The sequence below is a fragment of the Anser cygnoides genome, chromosome 1, assembly GCF_040182565.1.
Source record: "Anser cygnoides isolate HZ-2024a breed goose chromosome 1, Taihu_goose_T2T_genome, whole genome shotgun sequence".
Classification (NCBI taxonomy): Eukaryota; Metazoa; Chordata; class Aves; order Anseriformes; family Anatidae; genus Anser; species Anser cygnoides.
Window position 1 is genome coordinate 2,085,700 of NC_089873.1, and position 20,315 is coordinate 2,106,014.

General features: G+C 41.7%; 1 protein-coding gene across 6 annotated transcripts in view; it reads right to left on the bottom strand.

Annotated features, from left to right (window-relative positions):
* Positions 1-1,632: 1,632 nt before the first annotated feature.
* LRGUK (leucine rich repeats and guanylate kinase domain containing) overlaps positions 1,633-20,315 on the bottom strand; it is a 50,163-nt gene continuing 31,480 nt past the window's right edge. For 2 of the 6 annotated variants that reach the window (XM_067000740.1, XM_048062624.2), the window contains 7 exons: positions 20,149-20,262; positions 16,936-17,093; positions 14,133-14,221; positions 8,756-8,890; positions 6,529-6,558; positions 2,830-2,999; positions 1,633-2,433 (listed from right to left, as the gene is read on the bottom strand). In XM_067000740.1, coding sequence (XP_066856841.1) covers positions 2,282-2,433; positions 2,830-2,999; positions 6,529-6,558; positions 8,756-8,890; positions 14,133-14,221; positions 16,936-17,093; positions 20,149-20,262 — 848 coding nt within the window. In that variant the 3' untranslated portion in view covers positions 1,633-2,281. Of the gene's footprint in view, positions 2,434-2,829; positions 3,000-6,528; positions 6,559-8,752; positions 8,891-13,495; positions 13,582-14,132; positions 14,222-16,931; positions 17,094-20,148; positions 20,263-20,315 lie in introns of those variants that run through there. The other 4 variants (XM_067000690.1, XR_010832930.1, XR_010832934.1 and 1 more) reach the window with 4 other exon arrangements.

Below are 20,315 nucleotides of genomic sequence, written 5' to 3' on the forward strand. Positions count from 1 at the left end.
GCTCAGAGAGGAAAGGCGAGAAACTGAATATATGGCTGCCTTGACTTTGGTCAACATTTCTAACCTAAACTGCCCCCCGTATCTTAAAAAGTCCCGTGTCCTACTTCCCCACCATGTCCTTAACCCTGCTGGGGACGAGTGACCCCACACACGGGGTTTGAAAGCTCAGGGCTTTCAAATCTGTTGCAAGCTGGGAGAGTCTCTTCAGCCATTATTGTCTGGTACAAGTGCAGCAGGCTAACCAAAACCCCGATCAAGTGCTCATTTTTCATCATGGCAGGTTTTTTTTTTTTTTTTTCCAGCTGGGAAATGGGAGAAGCATATTTATGCTCCACCTGCATAATCAAAACAGAGGTAATTCCTGCACTAAAGAGCTCAGTCTTTAAGACCTTTCCTGTAAACACGAGCACTCGGCATCGCTGTGCTTGCTCACTGAAGACGTCCAAGGCTTTTGAAGGATTACTGACTTCAAAGTTGCGCCCACGAGCAGCACAGCTCAGGGACAGCCAGTCCTGCTTTAGGCAGAAGGGGACAACCACTGCGGGGGCAGAGGGGTGGACTGGGGCTGGATGGGGAAGATGTCTTGGCTTGGCAAACTGCGCAGAAATGGAATCAAAAGCGAGACACTGACACAACTGGGGTGTCACCCAACTCCCGCTGCCCTTCTTTCCCAGAGGGATTATGTGTATGGGTTCTGGAATTAGTGTTCAGGAAAAAAAAAACCTGATCCATGTACACTGCCTGTATCGCCTTCCTCATGTAAGCAGTTCTGTCACCAGGCTGAGCTGGGAGGTGGGATCGCCCCGGCCCTGCTGCGCACGAAACACCAGGCACCTTGCAGATATTCATTAACCACAATGCCAGCACAGCTCCTCGCGCCTGTAAAACAGCAAAAACCATCGGCCGATCAGCGTCCACGTCAATCAAGTGTGCAGCCGGCCGTGCCAGCCAGGCTGACAGCCGGAAAGTTGTTTGCAGAGGCAAAGCTGAAGGTGTTTGCAAAGGCAAAGCGGCCGTGCAGGGCCCTGCAGGATTTGCTGGAGAAGCTGCGGGGCTTGGGAAGCGTTCAGTCCAGCGCCCACCTCGCTCAGATGCCTTGGTCAGGGCCACCAAGGTTCAGACTGCAGCTTCAGCTGCCTGAACTCCTGCTGAACCCAGGCCGCGGAGCAGCCCTGCTTTTTGTTCTGCCAAAAAAATGATAAAAACCGGTGCCTCAGAAGAGCTGTTGCTCTTCAGCTCGAGGATACAGCCAGCTGCAGCGTGGAAAGGAAACCACTTAATAAAAGACTGAGCTGTTTTACAGGCTTCACTGGAATTTAAGGTCAGGCTATCCGAATCTATTACCCTGACTTACCAGGAGCTGCGTGGCTTTGTTCAGCTCATCCTATTTAAACAACGAAAACCCTCGGCCATGTTCTGAACAGGCACAATGAGGTAAACCAGAGCCATCCCACGGACACAGCTCCGCACTCTGGGAACGAGTCACGTCGCCTTCTGTGCACGCAAAGACCTCTCGGGACCCACGCTGTAACATAAATAGCAATCAGCCTTCCTCGGGGGAGGCTGCTCAGGCAAAGGGCCCCACGATCTGTTCCGTAAATGGATGGTAATGAAAATTAATCAGGACAAACATCAACTCGAGAGTTTTATTTACTTGTCAGAGCTCTGTTCCACATATAGAAAAAAAAACAAATCTTCACATGGTGCTTCAGCCAGTTCTCTGAAATTGTAATATTTTTTTTTTTTCTGGTTTTTTTTTCCTTACTAGGTTGTTTGTTTAAAGACACATGCAAATGAAAAAATCGTCTCAGCTCTTCAAAAAACACATTTTATTAAAAATAGACTCGCAACTAGTTTTCACTCCCAACAACACTGAACATTTCACAAAATCTCTCTTCAAAATAATTCACTGGTCCTACAATATCGGTGATATTATCAGAAGCCCTGACGCTTCCACACGTCAATTAAATCTACAAAATAGGAGGGGGAGGAAAGAATGAAATTAATAGAAGATATGGACTTGTGGCTGTGAGGAAAAAATTCGACACCATTTCCCAGCTGAGAATGCCTGGGGAAATCATTTTTAGTGTTGGGAAATGCAGGAATTACTTTTTAATAAAGTTATAAATAAATAACTTTTTGGAGATTTAATCAGAAAGGGATTTAGAAATGATCTTTGATATAATTTCTTTTCAACAAAGCAAAATCTATCAAAATCAGTATTCCCACTAGGCAGAAGGATTCGGCGTGACCGAGACAAAGTCTTGGCTAGCAGTGGCCGTCAAGGGTTGGTGCTCTTCCGCCGAGGCAGGATCGGAGGTAGGACAGGTCTGGAGTGGGAGCCTGGCCAGTTGCTGAGCTGAGGCACGTGTGAAGAACCAGCCTTGGGTTTGCTGTGCTTCCTCTGAAGACTCTCACTGTGGAGTTCATTCTCTGCAGGAATTATAAAGTGAAGAGACTTAAGAGGGTGTTTATTTAAATGAATTCACCACAAAGCGCATCCCCCGGCTGAAAACCCCGTGTTTTGTGGGAGAAAAAAGACTACTATCTTCAGTAGTCTAGTGACTGCTCTACCTCATGTGAGTAACTTCATGCCTAGGCAGCCATTATTTTGAATTTCTCTTCAATTTCATTGAGAGAGAGCTGCTGTACTGAGCGTGTTTCCTTCACGCCACACTGATCCTGCCACATCCTAACATTGCTTCTTGTAAGAGCGTCATTACCAGAGGCATGAAGAAGCTGCCCTGGCACCCAAGCGAAGCCGCTAGCATTACGGTAAGCGTGATGCACAGCCTGAGCAAAACTGTTATTTTGGAATACGCTCCAAACCTTGCGTTCTGTCCGCTCCGTTTTCAGCTCCCCGTGGATCTTGGTGCTCAGCCTGGGCATCTTCAGTGGGATGAGCGTGGAGAACAGGGGTGCGAACAGGGAGGCCTTCAGCTGCAGGTGCACCGGCGGAGTTTAGAAACAGCCTACTGGCAGGACCAGATCCTCTGCAGCTGAGAGGGGGAAATGATTCATGCTTTGAGACAGCAAGAAAAAAAGCACGCGCACCAAGTCTGATAGCGTTATCGATGTTGCAATCACGTAACTCAATCAAAAGTCAGAAATAAATGCCAGTACTTATCAGCTACACGAGGCTTTTTCGCACATTACGATTCTCTCAAAACTTCCAGCGCTAGCAAACACAACTACTACCTCTCTCAATGCTCATTTATTGATTTAATTAATTGCACAGACAGGTGAAGAGACAGTGAGTCAGCTTCACAGAATGGCTGGGGTTGGAAGGGACCCCTGGAGGTCACCCACTCCAATTCCCTGCTTGGGCAGAGTTGGCAGAGTTACCTCTCTGTTCTCACACCCACATCCTGACGGCTTTCGAATAGCAAATCTGGGATCAGAACTCAGAGCTTCTTATTTCTAAACCCGTGTCTTAGTGAGTAAAAGAAAATAGGAATTGCCTTGAGAAGAAGCATTTCTGTGACAGCAAGGACCACAAGCAGCCATTTACCAGCGAGTGGTAACCAGGGCACCTCTGACCTATTCGGTGTCTTGCAGAAAACCTAACCAAAGCCAAAGCCTGAGTGGTCTGAGACCCTTCATATTAAAACAAATAATCCGTGAACATGACATTTCATAACATCTGTCTTCATATGGAAAGGACTGTTCTGGTCTATATGGGAGAAACCGATTCATAGGTTTATGAATATGGGAGAAGCTCAAACTTTATCCACCCTGACCTTACCAATGGTGCAGGCCAAAAGAATTTCATCCTCTAATTCTTGTAAGAAGCATTTTACCTTGTGAGAATACTGTGATTACAGTGTTCTGGGGAATAAAACGAGAATTTCAGTGGTATTTTAATAAAACCACACTGTAAGAAGAAGGGATAATGAATAATGAGATAAAACAGTGTGGTACTCCCATAAGAAACAGGTAATTATCTTCTCACTAGAAGCACTGTGAAAGTCTATGAGGTTTTTGCTATTGCCTTCAAGGTAAAGGAATATTATATTCTGTAATGAACCGAGCGCTCGCATCTTCCTCCGAGGTCTACTGCATCCAAGGATGCTCATCTACTGCTGAATGCTCTTGCCAAGCGCTTAACCCTAGCTGTAATCGCATTTTAGCTGCCTGCAATGTGCATCAGACATAATCATGGCAGGGATAAGGAATTACTAGGAGTAGTGAAACCAGGCTCAGTATAAACAGCACCATGGACAATTCAACAATGTCTACGGCAGTTTCTCAAAGGCCAACTACTTCAGCTTTTGCTACAGAGAACATATAGTTGTGCAATCACCTACTCATAAAGGCTAAAAATAGACCATAATTACGTGGTTAGAATTAACCCCTGCTGATCTCCAGGCACAACGACGTGAATGCACTACATCGAACCCCAGCATACTGGGTGTTAAAGAAAAATCTTCACTGTTTTCTCCTTAGCTGTCCCTTCGTAAAAGGGCAGAAGACAAGGCAAACCGTGGAAAATAATTTACACACCACTCAATGGTGAGGTAGGTACCCAAGTTCCCCTGAAAATCATTTGGATCGCCTAAGGACAAGAGCCCCACAACTCAGCGCTGCAGCAGAAAGCTCTGTCAATACCTTGCGAGCTGGTAAGGGAGCACTTCACAAAATAAAAGCCAAATTACAAATAACATTATCCTGTGTTGGTTATATGATTTCCCTGTGGGGAAAAAGCATGGTTGATGCAGTACCTTCTTCCCCACAGAGAAGTGGCGTAAGTTACAATGACAAGTGCAGTCCTGCAAGCTTAACCCACATTTACCTGTGGCACCAGACCTGCTCATTTTTCCTAGGACACTCAATAGTTTTAACTTTTTATAGTTTATGGTGTGGTAGCTGTGGCAGCAGCTGTAATATATCTGACATGGGGGAGACTTGGTGTTTTACTAAATGCCTCACTGTTATATTTTGGTCTTGGCCAAGTTGTGAGTTTTAATAAACCTCGACGTGAGGCTTTACTGCAATACTCATCTCAGTGTTTAGTTGCGCAGAGTTCAGCAAAAGGCTTCTCTAGTACAAACATCAGAGGAAACGATTAAGGAAAGCTACTCAGAATGAGAAAACCAACAAAAATAAGTGGGGAAACTAGAGCTTATGCAGTCCCTGCCATCTAGATGTCCACAGTACTTGTGAGGGGTGCGGTACAGGAGCTGAGCACGTACCTCTCCTTCTTCCCTTCACCAGATGATCTGTAAATGAGTTTGGGTAACCTATCTCTAGTCCTTCCCTGACAGCCCCAGCACAAAAAAAGAGAACTATTATGAGTGGAGCAGGCATGTGTCCTGACTTTAAAGTTTTCCCTCTACTTTTATTTTCCTACCAGTTATATGGAGAATAAATGCATAAAATAAAAATGAAATAAAAATAGAGAGTAATACCCCATGGAATAATAAGATAAATGGAGTCTACGTGCACTAAATACAAAATAGTCGAGGAGTAAAGCCCTGGACTGCTTCGGATTCTGTTTAGATCTTGCACTTGCCAGCCAAACCCTAACATACACCATTGCACACGATGGCATAACATATCAGTTGACAGATATTTTTCATTTGACTGTGTTTTGCAATAGTTCCTTGCTAAAGGCGCTGCTCAGCGGTAGGTGAGGTTCTGCCTCCACCCTCAGACTTGTAAATAACAAGGGTATAGGAACCCATTAAGAAGTTTCCCCTCTCTGACTCACTAGTTCCCAACTTCAGCTTTGTTCCTCCTCTCTTCCCTCCTCTTGCTATGCTGTAACCAGATCATTTCAATGTCTGGCTTATACTACAGCCTTACAAATACCTCTACTGGTAAAAGTGAGTAATGAAAAACAGCAGACAAGGATGTAAAGAATTTATCACTGCCTGTGGTAACTAGCAGCCCTTTAAAGTACAGTTGCAAGATAAACTGCCCTAAAGGACGGCTACTCAGCACAAGCAATGATAAATTGTTTAAGCCTATGCGTGACAACAAAGGGAACTTTGGGCAAAAAAATAAAAATCCACACCTTCACGTGCAGGAGAGTTCAGGCCCGGCAGAGAACTTCCAAGAGAACTTAGAAACCAGCACAGTGTTTTCTTTTGTGAAATAGGGAGGGACTAGGCGAGCAGTTTACTTCCAAGAAGAAGACCACAGCTATGGTCTTAGCGATGAAAAGAAGCCATGGATGTAATTAGAAACCGTCTCGCTGGAAACTGCAGGTCAGTTGGCAGATGTCCAAACCAAACCTTTAATTTTCACTCGTGGAGTAAATGCAGTCAGGATCGTCTATTTTACTTGTAGATCAGAAGTAAAAGAACAACTTCAGAAGTTGAATCCAACAGGTGTCAATGACCTGATGGATAACAATGGCATTTCCACCACAACTCAAACTGCCAGATTTGAGAAATAATGTAAAGAATTTGGGACCTGGACACGTTGTTGCCCAGTGAGACATCAGTCTAATCTGCAGACCCAAACCTGGAAAACAATATTTGCTCCATTGCCTGTGCCTGGAGGTCAAAACGTTAGTGCTCTTACCCCTTGATGGCTTTTTTTATTCTACTCTTTCTTCCATTCCAAATGTTGAAAGCATAAAATTGGGGAGAAAGCAAAAGAAAAGATTAAAGCACCTCAAAATGCAGGCAAGTAAAATCACTACAGGCTTTGCTCCAATACTTCTGAAATGTGTATTTTTTTTTCCACCAGAATTTCAAATGCATCTACACAACAGCATTTCCATCAATCATGCCTATAAGGAAAGTTTGGAAGAAATTTTCTTATTTCCCTTGCAAAAGGATTTGACAACATGACTCTATACAATTTTGCCATAGGCCACGATGCACGCACAGAGGATGAATCAGATTAGCAGTTTGCATTTGCTCTCCTCACAGTTGTTTTTCCACTGTGTTATTAACAGTGCTAAATGAAAACACTGCTAAAGTCAAAACACCAAAATGTGGTGGAGTGGAAAGACATATTTATTCCCATATGTGAAGGGTAAGACCTTTACAACTCATCGTAGCTTCACACTCATTTGAGTTACAGGTCCTGCCTCTTACTGGTAAGGACAGATGATGCATAATCCCTCTGCAACCTATTACGCACTCAGTTTCTCTCGTATGCTCACTCTGTTCCCCTTCAGCACACTCCACGGTGGCACAAATACTCAGGACAAATGGATCTGCAGAGGCCTACAGTTTCAACCTTTTTACAGCATGCTAATTAACAACTTGTAATTACAGTGGCAGGTAGTACATCACAGGGAAGGAACTGGCAGTCTCTCTAGGATATAAAAGGAACACAGATTTTTTTTTTTTTTCAACAGCAAGTTTATCTAAGAATTCTGCTTTAGCAGATCAGGAATGAAAAGAATGGGCTGAAAACTTAGAAAGATGTCAGCATTTCTCATTGGCTTGGCTTATGTGAAAAGTTGTTTAATGTGTGTTAGGAAGGTTATTTAACACAGCGATTTGTTCAATTAAAAACAAACAGCTGAAAAATGCACAGTACGGATGTTTCCATACATACAGTAGGAGAGGTACCTTGGTTGGTATGGAATGACAACAAAACATCAGATACGGGATTGAAACCATGATCAAATTCAAATTTACCAACAGCCATATGGCATAGCCATCAGCTCCTTCTCAGCTGCGGTTTTTAGATGAGTTTTATCGTAGGTTCAGGAGAGGGAGGAGAGCTCAATTTACGGTGGCTCATAGTACAGCCACAAGCACACACCTATTTCCAAGTGAGGATGGGGGATCTGGCGTGTCACACCTCACTAAGTCTTGCTGTGTGGCATCCGGCAGCTTCTGCGCATCCCATCTGGGCAGGAGATTACAACAGATGGCCAGAAGAGGGGAAAAAAAGCTTATCTAGGATTCTGCACAGAGAGGCTGCAATGTCACTTGCCACAATAGCAGGCAGGCTTGTTGGCAGCCAGAGCTCAGACATTTTTACGGAACAGGACAAGTAGAGTGCGTCACAGCCATCTTGGCAGGATGGCAACGTGGACCTGTAAAACAAGTCAGGAAAATAAAGCTCCCTGCATAGCTGAATGCCTCCAAGACAAAGAAGATGTAGCCTTTCCAAGTCGTCTTCTATCCTTGCCTCTCTACAAGCTTTAAATGAGACAGGAGTTGCCTCCCTGCCACACCCTGGAGCCTGTTTAGCTGCAATACATATAAATGAGGATGCTCACCACTCACAAGTGGAGATGCTGGACAAGATATGAAGCGTAGCAACAACGACTGAGATAGTAAGGGAAGGTAAAGGTACTACAAAGTTCAGGATCCTGACAGGGTCTCTTGTTATCATGGATGAAATGAATTTGAAGATCATGATGGAACCCAGACTCTCCAGAACAGTATTCAATGTAACTATAGTAAACCTCTAAAGACAGAATGAGAAATAATTCTGATGGCAATATCTAATAATTTGTCTAAAAAACAGTTATCATTGCAGTTCTGTTTTTCTCTAGCTGGACCAAGTTTCTTTCAGTATCTTTTTCCCTTCAAATATCTTGCTAATAGAAAGATCTTGAAATTCCTTTTTTTTTTTTTTTAAATTATAGTGTCTAAATGAAACCATTCCTACGAAAGATGTGACTTTGCTTTATGATGTAGTGACACATGCTTAATAAGGCTGTTGATGGAACAGATGAGACAACTGCATTAGCTTGGAAAATGGTTTTAGATCTTGCACATTGCGGCATTAACCTTCGTTCCGCCCAGCGATAATCTGCAGTCTCAGAAACTGAACTCACCGGCTCTCTGGGTTATTCGAGGGGAAGCTGTGATCTTGGGTGACACTCCTTCCATCTGAGACCAGAGAAGGACATGTTGTCGGCTCCAGCAGTTTTTGACGGGAGCTGCCTGGTGCAGGAGTGACTGCTAGGTCCCTGAAATGACACAAAAAGAAAATAAAGGGCTTGTTACAGGCTTTTATATACTGTGACGGCATAGCTAGCGCTTGGCTCACAAGATGTGTTTGGATGAATAGGAGAGTTATCTCCAGTGGAAGAGAAGTGGTAGTACGCAGCTGGGGCTAGTAGTCCTGGCTGTGTTTAGAGCCAGTGGAGAGGAACAGTCACAGCTATGGTATGAATAAGCTCAAGTGTAAGCAGAGCTCTAAGCAGGTTGGATGAATCACTCTCCACCAAGACAGAGCAGAGCAGGACAGCTTGTTCAGAGACGTTTTTGTTAAAGACACTCCCAATCAGGTGAGATTAACCCCACCCCTCATGACTAACTCAGAAGGAGAGAAGTTTCATCTTCACAGCCACTTGTAACACCTAAAAAACCCATTCCTGGTGATTGCAGTACTGGCACCACGTTATTTACAGACTTAATTCGCAGAGCTAAAACCAAACGCAAGCAGAACTGAAGAGTGCCAGACGTGAGAGGTCCATAACTTAAAATTACAGCTCTTGGGAGTTTCCATACATCTACCCCCTGTACCTGAGCCATCCCACTGACACGCCACAACGACCTCTGAAGGAATCTGATAATTTTTAAGGGTGCATGCACTCATTTTCTAGTTTCCCCAAGAAGCTTGTCAAGAACATTTTTAATTGTGGTAGCAACTGGTGAATGCTTGCTCCATGGGAGAAGCTAGGTTTGTAAGGAGGGATAGTATCTTTTCTTAAGGCTTATTACTCAGACATCATTCCCAAGCCCAATACACTGGCTCTGCAAGCAAGGCTTATCAACTGCTCATCTTCAAATTCTCTTTTTTAAAGCTTCTTCTTATTAATACCTATAAATAAAGCTTCCCATATGTAAGGCCTCAAGCTGTTACTGTTTCACTGTCAAGTGACTGCTGGCTGGCAATGGTGTTTGTTCACTGTAGGCTCAGATCAAAATCTGAAAGGGTCTGATTCCAGTAACAGCCCCGGAGCTACTGAGTGCTCTCAGAAATCAGTTCATGCAAACCAGCATCATGGAAAGAAAAAAAAAAAACAACTTAATAATAATAAAAGTAAAAATCTCTTAACAAAGAATTCTGGTCAATATACAGAATTCTGAGTAATTCTGCTCAGAAATACACAGCCTGACAACAGAGGTTAGAAGAGTGAAGGCAGAGATCTGAAGGCAGGATTCAGTGCCACCCCTCTCAGGGCTAGGTTGCTACAGGAAAACGTACCCTACTCCCTGGAGCAAAGGTTGGTATTCACGACCCGTGACCCCCCTCTCAGAAGCTATATCTCAGCTGAAAAATAAAACAACTTGCCAGACAGTTAATAAAAAACAGGCATCTGTAAAGGTGAGAGGGATGTTCTTCCACCTTCTACCTGTGTGCCAAATGTCTTCTTTACATTTCCCTTTGAGTTTCGTACTGTCATCAGAGTTAATCGGATTTATATTCCGATTGCACTAGTGTGCCTCAGCTCAAATTAAAAAGGAAAAGAGGTTGGATAACTTAAACAGCACCCTGTGAAAAGGCACACCCATGTAGTTCAGGACAATGTCCTAGTTTTGTCACTAATAGAGGCATAAAAATAAAACTGAAAAGTGAAATTACATTGAAGTCGGAGGCTGGCCAGACAAGAGGATCTGCAAGACTTGTATGCAACTACATGCATGCAAATCTTATGTTCAGAGCAAGTAAATCCAGCCTGAAGAGCCTCTCAGCCACAGGTGGACCATGCACCTTCTCTCTTCCCAGTTCTGGCAGGGAGCTCTGGTGAAACTGTAAAGCAATATAAATTTTCTCTGACTTAGGAAAGTGAGATTGCACGTTATAAATTCTCCTCGTGGTGATGTCTGCTCTTGCTTACTCCAGTTCTTTCAGCAACATTCCAAGAAAATCAGCAAGTTAATCGTTAGCTAAAGGCCTGATCTGAGTGAGACTTCAACCCATCCTCTTATTTATTACCCTCAGACACAGAGACAACTGGTGAAATTATTCAGCTCAAACACCAAACATTGCCCTCATTGTATTAGGCAACGAGACATCAAAATGGCTTTAATTACACCTGCACACAGCCACAGGCAAAAAATAAAAGAGGACAGGTTTTCAGTAGTTTGGATTTAAGAATCTAAATTTATGTAGACAACCCTGTGGGGCTGCAATAAATAAAACAGGTTAGATTCTTGTGTGACACCACTTTTAAAATTTTCTAATGCATACTCAGGATAATTGAGCAATATATTTCAGTTTGGATTAAAATGTGCAACGATGACATGAGGCATTAAAGAATATTTTACCGATACACAAGCAATTCGGAACATCTAGTACCTTCGAAACTTTCTGCATATATCATTTTTGGCATCGGTTTCATATTATTTCATAGAATTTAGATTCATTCCTAACTGACGTAGGGTTTCCATTCTCTGCAGCAGCGCTGCTCAAAAGCAAGCTGAGCTGCCTCTGTCCTCTACCACTTTGGGTCCACTGCCACTCGCTCACACTCCCAGTCTGCTCTCAGCCTGATGCCAGCACAGGCAGCCCTTCAGAAAGGGAGTGAAACAGATCAGGGAACTGATCTGGCTGAGGAAGAAAAAATAAAAAAGAAAACCTTTTTGCTTGGCAAAACTTGATAAGTGCCTTTATGGAAGAGTGCTATGGCCATAAGCTCGCTACATCAAGATTCATTAGCTAAAAGCCTCTGTAAGGCTGGATGTACTTACTACCAGTGAAAGAAATCTCATTTTTAAATAAACAACTAAGTGGGCAAAGTACTTTTATGCACTGCTGCTGACAATGAAAATAAAGAAAAGTTGTATCATGTTCTAAATATAAAATATTCAGAACAAAGCTGGTTAAGATTCAAGCAAAAACAGACACCGAGAGCTTTTAAAACTAGATTTCAAACACGTATGACCTCTGTTCTATTTATGGAGCCACGTAAAAAGAGAAATTAGAACTTCTAAATAAAATACAGGTTGAAAAAAGTATTTTTCCATAGGAGAGCGAAATCTGGAAAGCACTGAAGCTAAGACAGATGTAGACACAATAGTGAGATGAGATGTCTAACCTGAATTTCTAATGCAATTTGACTGCATGAAAGGATCGGTGCCAATTTTTAGCAACATATGCAGAGACAATGAAGTGTTGTACCTCAAAACACTGGCTACAGAGTCTTGTTTGCCAGCACTTGTAGGGAGACTTGAAATACTCTGGTCAATTTTGAGAATTAATTAACAAATTCGAGAGAATTTCTAGTAACGCTACTGAAATTTGTAAAGACAGGCTTGCAGAGAGAGACATTACAATACATACAGTATAAGAGAATCAAAGAAAGGTATAAAACAAGATAACAATCTAACTACCCCAACATTATTTGGGTTGTACTGCTAATATTACTATAAATAAGACAATCAATTACCATGTTGTATCTGAGCTGCACAATCTGTGTCCAAGCTCCTTGCTCAGCCCTTGATAAAAGCTAAAGCAAGCCACATCATATTACATTTCCTAGGGGCTAAGAGCGCACACAAAGATTACTACCACAGCTGAGATGACATACCCAGTAACTTCTGAAGTTACTGTAAAGTAATGCTTGACCCACGTCCATTGTTACATATTAAAAGAAAGAGCCATCAAACCCAGGTGAGCCATTGCAAGGTGAAAGCCCTTCTTAAGGGCATTTAAAAGTTCATTTGATCCAGGACAAATAAAAATGCTCAGCAGAACAAGGACACACTAGCACTGAACTGGACAGCACGACCTACCAGGTTCTCCACTAATTGCTACATTCCAGGAATCAGACTCTCTCGCAGAATTTCAACCATTTGAAAACTTTCTTATTTATGGCATTTCTTGCCTTAACCTCTTGCATGGAATGGTGCGTTGTCTACTCTTGCCTCCAATTCCGCCGAGCGCACCCATCCCTCGAGGCCCGGTTACTGCAAATGCTGATTGGGGGTGACAGGATTTTCTCTCACCTGCCTGACAGCTCTGCTGAAGCAGCTTCATGCATAACTCCAAAATCAGCTTCCACGGAATGAGCATTGTGGAATAAAGGGAGCAAAGAGCAACAGACCAATGCAGACTCAGATGAACAGTTCACATTACCACACTATATCAAAAACAAAACATACAGCAAAAGAAAACACCGATTTCCATTTTTCTTCTCAGTACAGTACAACATAGTTTAAAATGAATGAGTGGAGAGAAAAGTCTTCCTTAAACTAGTTAAACTTTTCTCTAAGTAAAGATTTGGAAAATGTACCATAGTTATGCATTTCTGGCTGTAAGCTTCTGCCGTTGTTTTTTTCTAATGACAGTTTAATTCACTGATTTTTAAATTTCCTTATTTATTTATTTTTAACGGATCAGTATCCAGTCTTTGTCATTGGAAAGCTGATATGTATAACTGGTGACTGCATTTGCAGAGGCCTGAAACAAGATGAAAGGTGTGAACTGTTCTATTCATTTTGATGAGTGCTGACTTAGCGGTTCTTGGTCTACTTTAAACGTCAACACTGTGAGCCTTTTCAAGATGGGTAGGAAAAGTAAACACAGAAAAATTAAAATTAGGAAGATTTACACCAGTATGTACCAGGTGAAGTCAAGGATCCCACAAAAGACCAACCAAAGAAGGTACACCAGGATTTACAGACTTAACACCATTTTGCAGGGCTGTGACTATGAGGAAGAAGAAAGAAGAGAGCCAGTAAAGATAGAATACATTTTCTAGAAACAAAGAAATAACAAAATTAAAAAAAAGTCAGAAAGTAAAGTCTGCTTTCTGAAATTTTGCTTTAAACAGAGGTATCCACAGAAGTGTACTGCAAACAACCTTGTGCTGAGCAAGGCTCTGACTGTCCATTTATCACTAGTAGCACTGAAAAACATGTTGGAGACTGCGAGCTGCCAGAGGAAGGATCTTTTTCTGCTTTCTCAGAGAAAAAACATATAATAACTTCATAGTTTTAGACAACTTGCTTGTGGATGGTTCTACCTCATATGTTTTCGGCGTACATTTCAGAACTGCTGAGCTCCCAAGTCAAAAGACAGACCGTGTGAGATATATTTGTATGGCTAGATTTAAACATGATAGAAAGGACAGTTGTCTGTGAGACCTGCAGTCCCTGGCAGATTCGAATCATTCATCCTTCAGAACAGGGGAGAAGAAATCTAAAAGAAGCATTTTTCACTTGGTTGCAAAGGACTTGGCTGAAACTCCTCTACATTACCTTTGAAACAGCTGGACATATGCACTAGGTGCCTTCCCTGACAGAGCCTGACGTGCTGCAGCATGACGCCTTTGGAGAGAAGCTTCTTCCTGATAAGGAAATACAACCAACTTTATTTAGTAACTTGGAAGTATAGATGGTAACTTAATTGCCTGTAATATTCCTCTCTTTTGTCAAAGACTCTGAAGTGTATCCATTTATACATTCTGGGAAAACAGCAGAGCAATACTGTAACTAAAAAGGTACAAAATATGATCTACGCAAACCAAGTTTTGGTCTGAAATCTTGCTGGCTTTGAACAATGAAGATCATCTCCAGTGAAGCCCCATTTCTTCATATAACAGCCAAAACGTGCCAGGACGTAGCAGGAAGGAGTGCCTGCAGAGAACCACTTTTGATGCATCCCAACCTTACCGTATATTAGAGCAGGGATAATTCTAGTTAGGCTGTTGTCTTCAGCTTCTTTTCACCGGGAAGGGACTGAATACAGAAAAATTTGCCTTTGCTACATTTCAAATACACTGGCTTTGCCTCCTTGCTCCAGCAATGCTGAAAACCTGCCTTACCAACTCTGTATCAACCGATATTCCCCCCTCAGAGAAGGGATTACCTTCTGCAAATTTCAGTTGGTTAAAATGAACACATTATGATCTCAGCAGACTGGAAAATACAGTCCAAGTTTTAAGGGTCTGTTAATGAACATGTGCTGTAGCACAAAGTAATTTCTCAGGTCAGACAAACGCAGAACTACAGTGTGCTTAAAAAAAAAGAGATGTAAATCTCAAAGCAAAGTTACTACATCCTACTTTGTTATCAGCTGATAGCCATTGGTAGTTATCAATTTAATAGCTAAATCGTGTCTGTAACAGAGGCATTTTGTCATGGTATCAGGAATGAAAGAGAATATAGCTAACTGCTCAGATTATGATTATGGTGAATTCCTGCACTTCCCCTCGCTGTTCATGCTAAGTAAGGGTCTGTTTAAGTGCTCACTGAGCTTGTGTTGTGCTTTGTTTTCCTCTGGACAGTTCTGTCCCCTATTTTTTTTTGTGGGCATTACAGGTATAGATTCCTTTCTGATCATACCTTGTATCGTTACGACTGCACAGAAGTGCAGGGCTGGCACGCTCACAGGGGATAAGGCTGCAGGGAATCTGATCTACTGGCTTTCCCTAAGGAGCAGCCTCTGCTTCTTATTTTGCTTGTGGAAAACTCACACCTATAATTTCTTCATATTTGTTATTTTTCTGTTCTACATGATGGGAGTAGAATGTGTTTACTGCAGCGACAGCACATTATTTGGGTGCCTTAAGTGCAAAAATTTTACTTTAAGGCCACAGACATTTATATTCCTCTCATTAAATACAGTCCAAGAGGCACCTGTGTTTCACCTTGAAGGTTTTACTACACAGACACTTCAGCTGACGCTATAAAGCTTCCTCTGCATGTAAAAATATATCGAAAACTTAGCGTAGTAAATAACTAAAAGTTATTAGCAGCACTGAACAAGGCAACTAATAAGAAAGAGAGCCTTGCAGCACGTAAGTAACTTAAACCCATGGTAAATGATAGCCTCCTTCATCATAAACCACTTCTCCCTGACTTGACAAAATGTAAACTTTCAAAATAAAAATAAAAAAGATGAAATAAAAAAATGAGGAAAATAAATTGCTGGGGTAGGAGTGCTGGCAGAGAGCCACCAAGGTAAGAGAAACTGCCTTCTCTCTCACATTGAACTAACAAAACTCGGGATGAAAGAAACTTGAAAACGAACGACACTTGTGACAGTTTTTGAGATCTGCATGGCTTGAAAGGTGGTATTTCATTTCAGAAAACTGAAAGATAGGAGGCTCCGTATTTACGCCAGCCATTTTACAATCATACCTTTCTCCACACCTAAGAAAGCCTTTTTTATAGCCTGGGAAACAGGCTGGGGGTGGGTAGAGGGTCTTCTACTTTGGCTCATCTAGAACACTAATTCTAAACATCAGAGGTAGTTATAAATACAGAGACAGTGGCAAAATTGTACAGCAAGTCATGCCTGCCAAGCCATCATTCATCATAATGACATCATAACCTTGGAATGGAACAAAGTTTAAAGCTTTCATTTTTCTTTTTCTCTTGTCGCTGTCGTATAAAAGGAGCATTAGACACATCTGCTTCATAGCTCCATCTCCCCCACTGCCTGCAAGGAGAATGAATGCCTCGAGGGAAAACACCATTAAGAAGGAAAAAAGAGAGAGATGAGGCTGAAGTTGTAAGAGGTTATTTGAAATCCAAGCACATTGTTGAATCTGTTGATTGAAAAAGTAAAAGCAGGTGAAAAATGTACTCAAATTTGATCTCTTGCAGTTATCACTAGCACTCACTGTGAACCACTCAGCTGAATGAGTTTTTCCACTGCCACAGGATGGCGTTCATAAGTAATCTTCATTGTCCCATTAACTGCATCTAGCTATTTGCTCTGAATAGGAGAGTTTCAATATCTTGTAGCAGAACTTAGAGATGATATTCAGCTCCCTTACACCAGTACACAACTGGATGAAATCCATTATGATAAATAGACTTATTCTGGTGTAAAATTGAACAGAACAGTTAGCCTGTCCTCTCAACTGAGCTTACCTGCTTCATTCTCATTCATCTGCCTTGAACTCTGGGGAACAGGTAAATAGTTGAAAGGAAAGACATCCAAACAACAAGTCTTTTTTTTTTCTTTTTTTTTTTTTCCTGGAGAAATAAAGGTCTGACGTAGTTTTTGCATAGAACTTATTTCCATCCTAAAGTTAGAACAAATGTTCCTTACCACAGAGCTCAGTTGTGCAGCAAATTTGTCCAAGGTGCCTCCTGAGCAGTTTTTGGCAGAAGAGTCCAAGAACTCATTGACAGAGGAAGACTGAGCAGTGCCAGCAATTAGTCTGCTGGGTGACAATGTTTGCTCCTGTAAGAGACGTATTCTTGAACCTAATATGGAAAAGACACTTCTCAAAACATAAAATTCCAAGCAGCACTTTGCTTACAGCGAGCAGAAAGAAACTAGACATTTGCAACTGTGAGCTGGCTTTTGGCACCATTCTGGATTTGCAAAAGGTAACCATGAAAGTTAAACAGGATATAAACTATTCAGTTCCCCCAAAACCTTTTAAACATCACAGATACAATTAACGTACTCCCTCAACACTTAGGCAAATGAAAATTATGACAAATCTGGGAAGAAACCCATCACCCTACATTTAAGGATTAGGAAGAGGTGTTTAACCATACAGACAAGTTCATTTTGTTACGGATGCTCTGACACGCCCCGCTGTTGTGACTTCTAAGGTAATTGCAGTCTGCCTATTTAGGAGTTTTGACTTCCTCAGAGCTCTTAGAATCTGACAGGGGGACTGAGTGGGAAGCCTTTCCTTCTGTTACTTATCTAAATTTCAGTGAACAAAAAAAATCCAAAGACTTGCACCACTGCTGGATTGCAAGGAATCAAACATGAATGTATCCAGAAAGCTTACAAGAAAGATACTTGTAAGTATACTCTTATAAATATTGCTACACCATAGTTCTTGCAGAAATTCAATCATAAGAAAGGTGTAATTGTATTGTGTGTCATATTGTCACACTAAGAAATCACATAATACACACAATGGGCATAGACATCCAACCCACGAGAATGTTCGTATACCAAATGTGGTTATTTTTCTTACTATATGCATTTTGTAAAAAAAAGTTTCAACAGTCATCAGGTGACTTGCTGCCTAACCATTATATACCTGTTCGTAGCTGCCAGAAAATCTGGTGTTTCTGGTGTTAAGTAGAGAGGAGACAGGACTTGAGATTCGTGGTCTCTGTTTCAGTCACGGTAAATTACTCATTTTGACATTGAGTAAGTAGCAGAGCCCAACCTTCAAAGGTGCAGGGCTTCACCCTGCCAAAACTTCAGTGGGATTTCTGGTGCCCGGCATCCCAAATAATCAGTCTTTAGCATAAATGTCCCTTTTCTCATTTGTAACATACAAATAGTAACGCATACTCCACAGGACTGCTGTGAGATACAATTAATGGTTGCATAGTACCAAGCTCTGTGGATGAAAGCTGCTAATGCAAGTACAAGGCATTATCAGCTCTGCAATATATTAAATTTCTGCTATAAAAAGTTTGTAAAAAGAACGTATCTATTTTCTCCAGTATTTTTACTCTATACACGAGCGAAAGATCTCGCAGAGCAGCTCATTAAAAAAAAGAATTAACAACCTATCATAATCTCGCAGAACCAATCTTTCCCCTGCTACTATCTTACTAAAAATGCCCATATTAAAGACAACCTTGAGGCAAGTTTTTAAAAATAAATTATTTCACACAGTCCATAAGAAGGAATGATTGCTAGAGATAGGATAGTTAAATTTATTTAAACACCTATAAATGAAGCTCTAAATGAATTTAATGGTGCATAGTAAATTTAAAAGTTACTTCATGGACAGCAGAATTACCAAAATGTAGTACTATTAATGAAGTTTCTCTAACTAGTAACAAGCCACTCACTGAAAGAACTCAGATACTGAGAAACACAGAGTCCTTTAAAGGAACTTCAGGTATGTACATATATATCTTCAAAAATACCACAATTACACACAAATCTTTTATCTTTACTCCTTTTTTTCTTCTTTCCTGATAATCTAGTTAGGGTTTTGGTGGGGTTTATTGCCTCTCAGGACAAAACATCTCCAGTGGTTTTAAGACAAATAAGTAACAAGGCTGTAGTCAGTAAGGCACGGAATTCTTCCTCCTGACTTCAAACAAATGTGCTAGCTCTAGAAATGAAAATAAAATCTACGTAGATTAAGATTAAATAAGATTCTTCAGAAAAAGTACCCACTGCTGTGGCACTGAGATGCCACAATATGAGTAGAAGCTTTTTCTTCTCCACTGGGAAATCAGTATTTATTAATTCTTTCAGGATACAAAATTACTTGAAATGATGAACTGATGAATTTTGCACTATCCTTTATTAACATTTTCAGACATTTTTGCCCTCCCTTCATCTACTTTTATTTGCAGCCTTCTGAGCCACACAGAAGGTCATGAATATTGGCTCTATGCTACTTCAGAAACTAATTACTCTCCGGTTGCAATGGATCTAACCAAGACAGGCATAAACCACGGAGGCTCTTAGAGGAAAGAGTTCACGTAAATGAGTGTGTTGTTAGTCCGTGCTGTGCGACATCTTACAACTATAATATCAGTTTCTTATTTCTTCTTCCTCCATATTTTAGAGACCATATTTTGCTTTTATCTCCACTGGTAACCTGCCCTGTCTGGAATAAATACATGGGCTAGGGAGAGACTAGAAATGGACAGATGAGAGGTAAGTTGGCCACGACTGCTTTGTGCAGCAGCATGTGCTTGGGTTAGGCTGAAGCGATCATGAGGCTCCAGCCTTAGTCATTCAAGTAGGGAAAGGGTTGTTTTAAACACAGGGCCAATCACAGGGTTTACGCCACAGGCTACCCAGCTGGGTTTACACCACAGTGGGTAGCCCCAAAAGTACTTGGAGTGAATTTTTAAGTTGCCTTCATTCATCTTACTGTCTTTGTTTTTATGTATCTCGTTATGCTTCTGGCTATCCTGGGGGAGAGTGACAAGTAAGCTCTGAGTGCCATGCCCTTTTCTTGCTGCTCAAGAGTTTGATAGGCACAAAGGTCTCAGCCGGGGACACATCTGGCTTGTGATTTATCTGGAGTGAATGGGAGATCCTCAGCGCAAAAGCATCTTCACAAGAGTCAGGTAACTCACTTTCTACGTATTATTGCCTCAGGGCACCCAGCGCTGTAAAGTACGTGGAAAGATGTCCATTAAAGATTTACATCCCAGGGAAGGAAAAGCCCAGGAGACCCATTACAGAGAAGCACAGAGAGCTCTCACAGACAAGCAGTCTCACAGGTTGCATCATTCCCAGATTTTAATTCTTGTAACAAATAAGTAGGAACACTCTACTGACAGAAGCAGTAGCAGTATGTGCCCACAGTACCTGTTCCTGCTTTGCTGTTCAAGTCTTGACTGCTATCAGAAACTGCAGGTGGCTCCAAGCCCAGGTACGCCTTTATCAGGAAGCTCAGTTCTGTGAATGCCTCATCCAATTCATCTGCAGAAGGGGATAAGCATTTCACGAAAAACAACCTTTCTTCAGTACAAAGA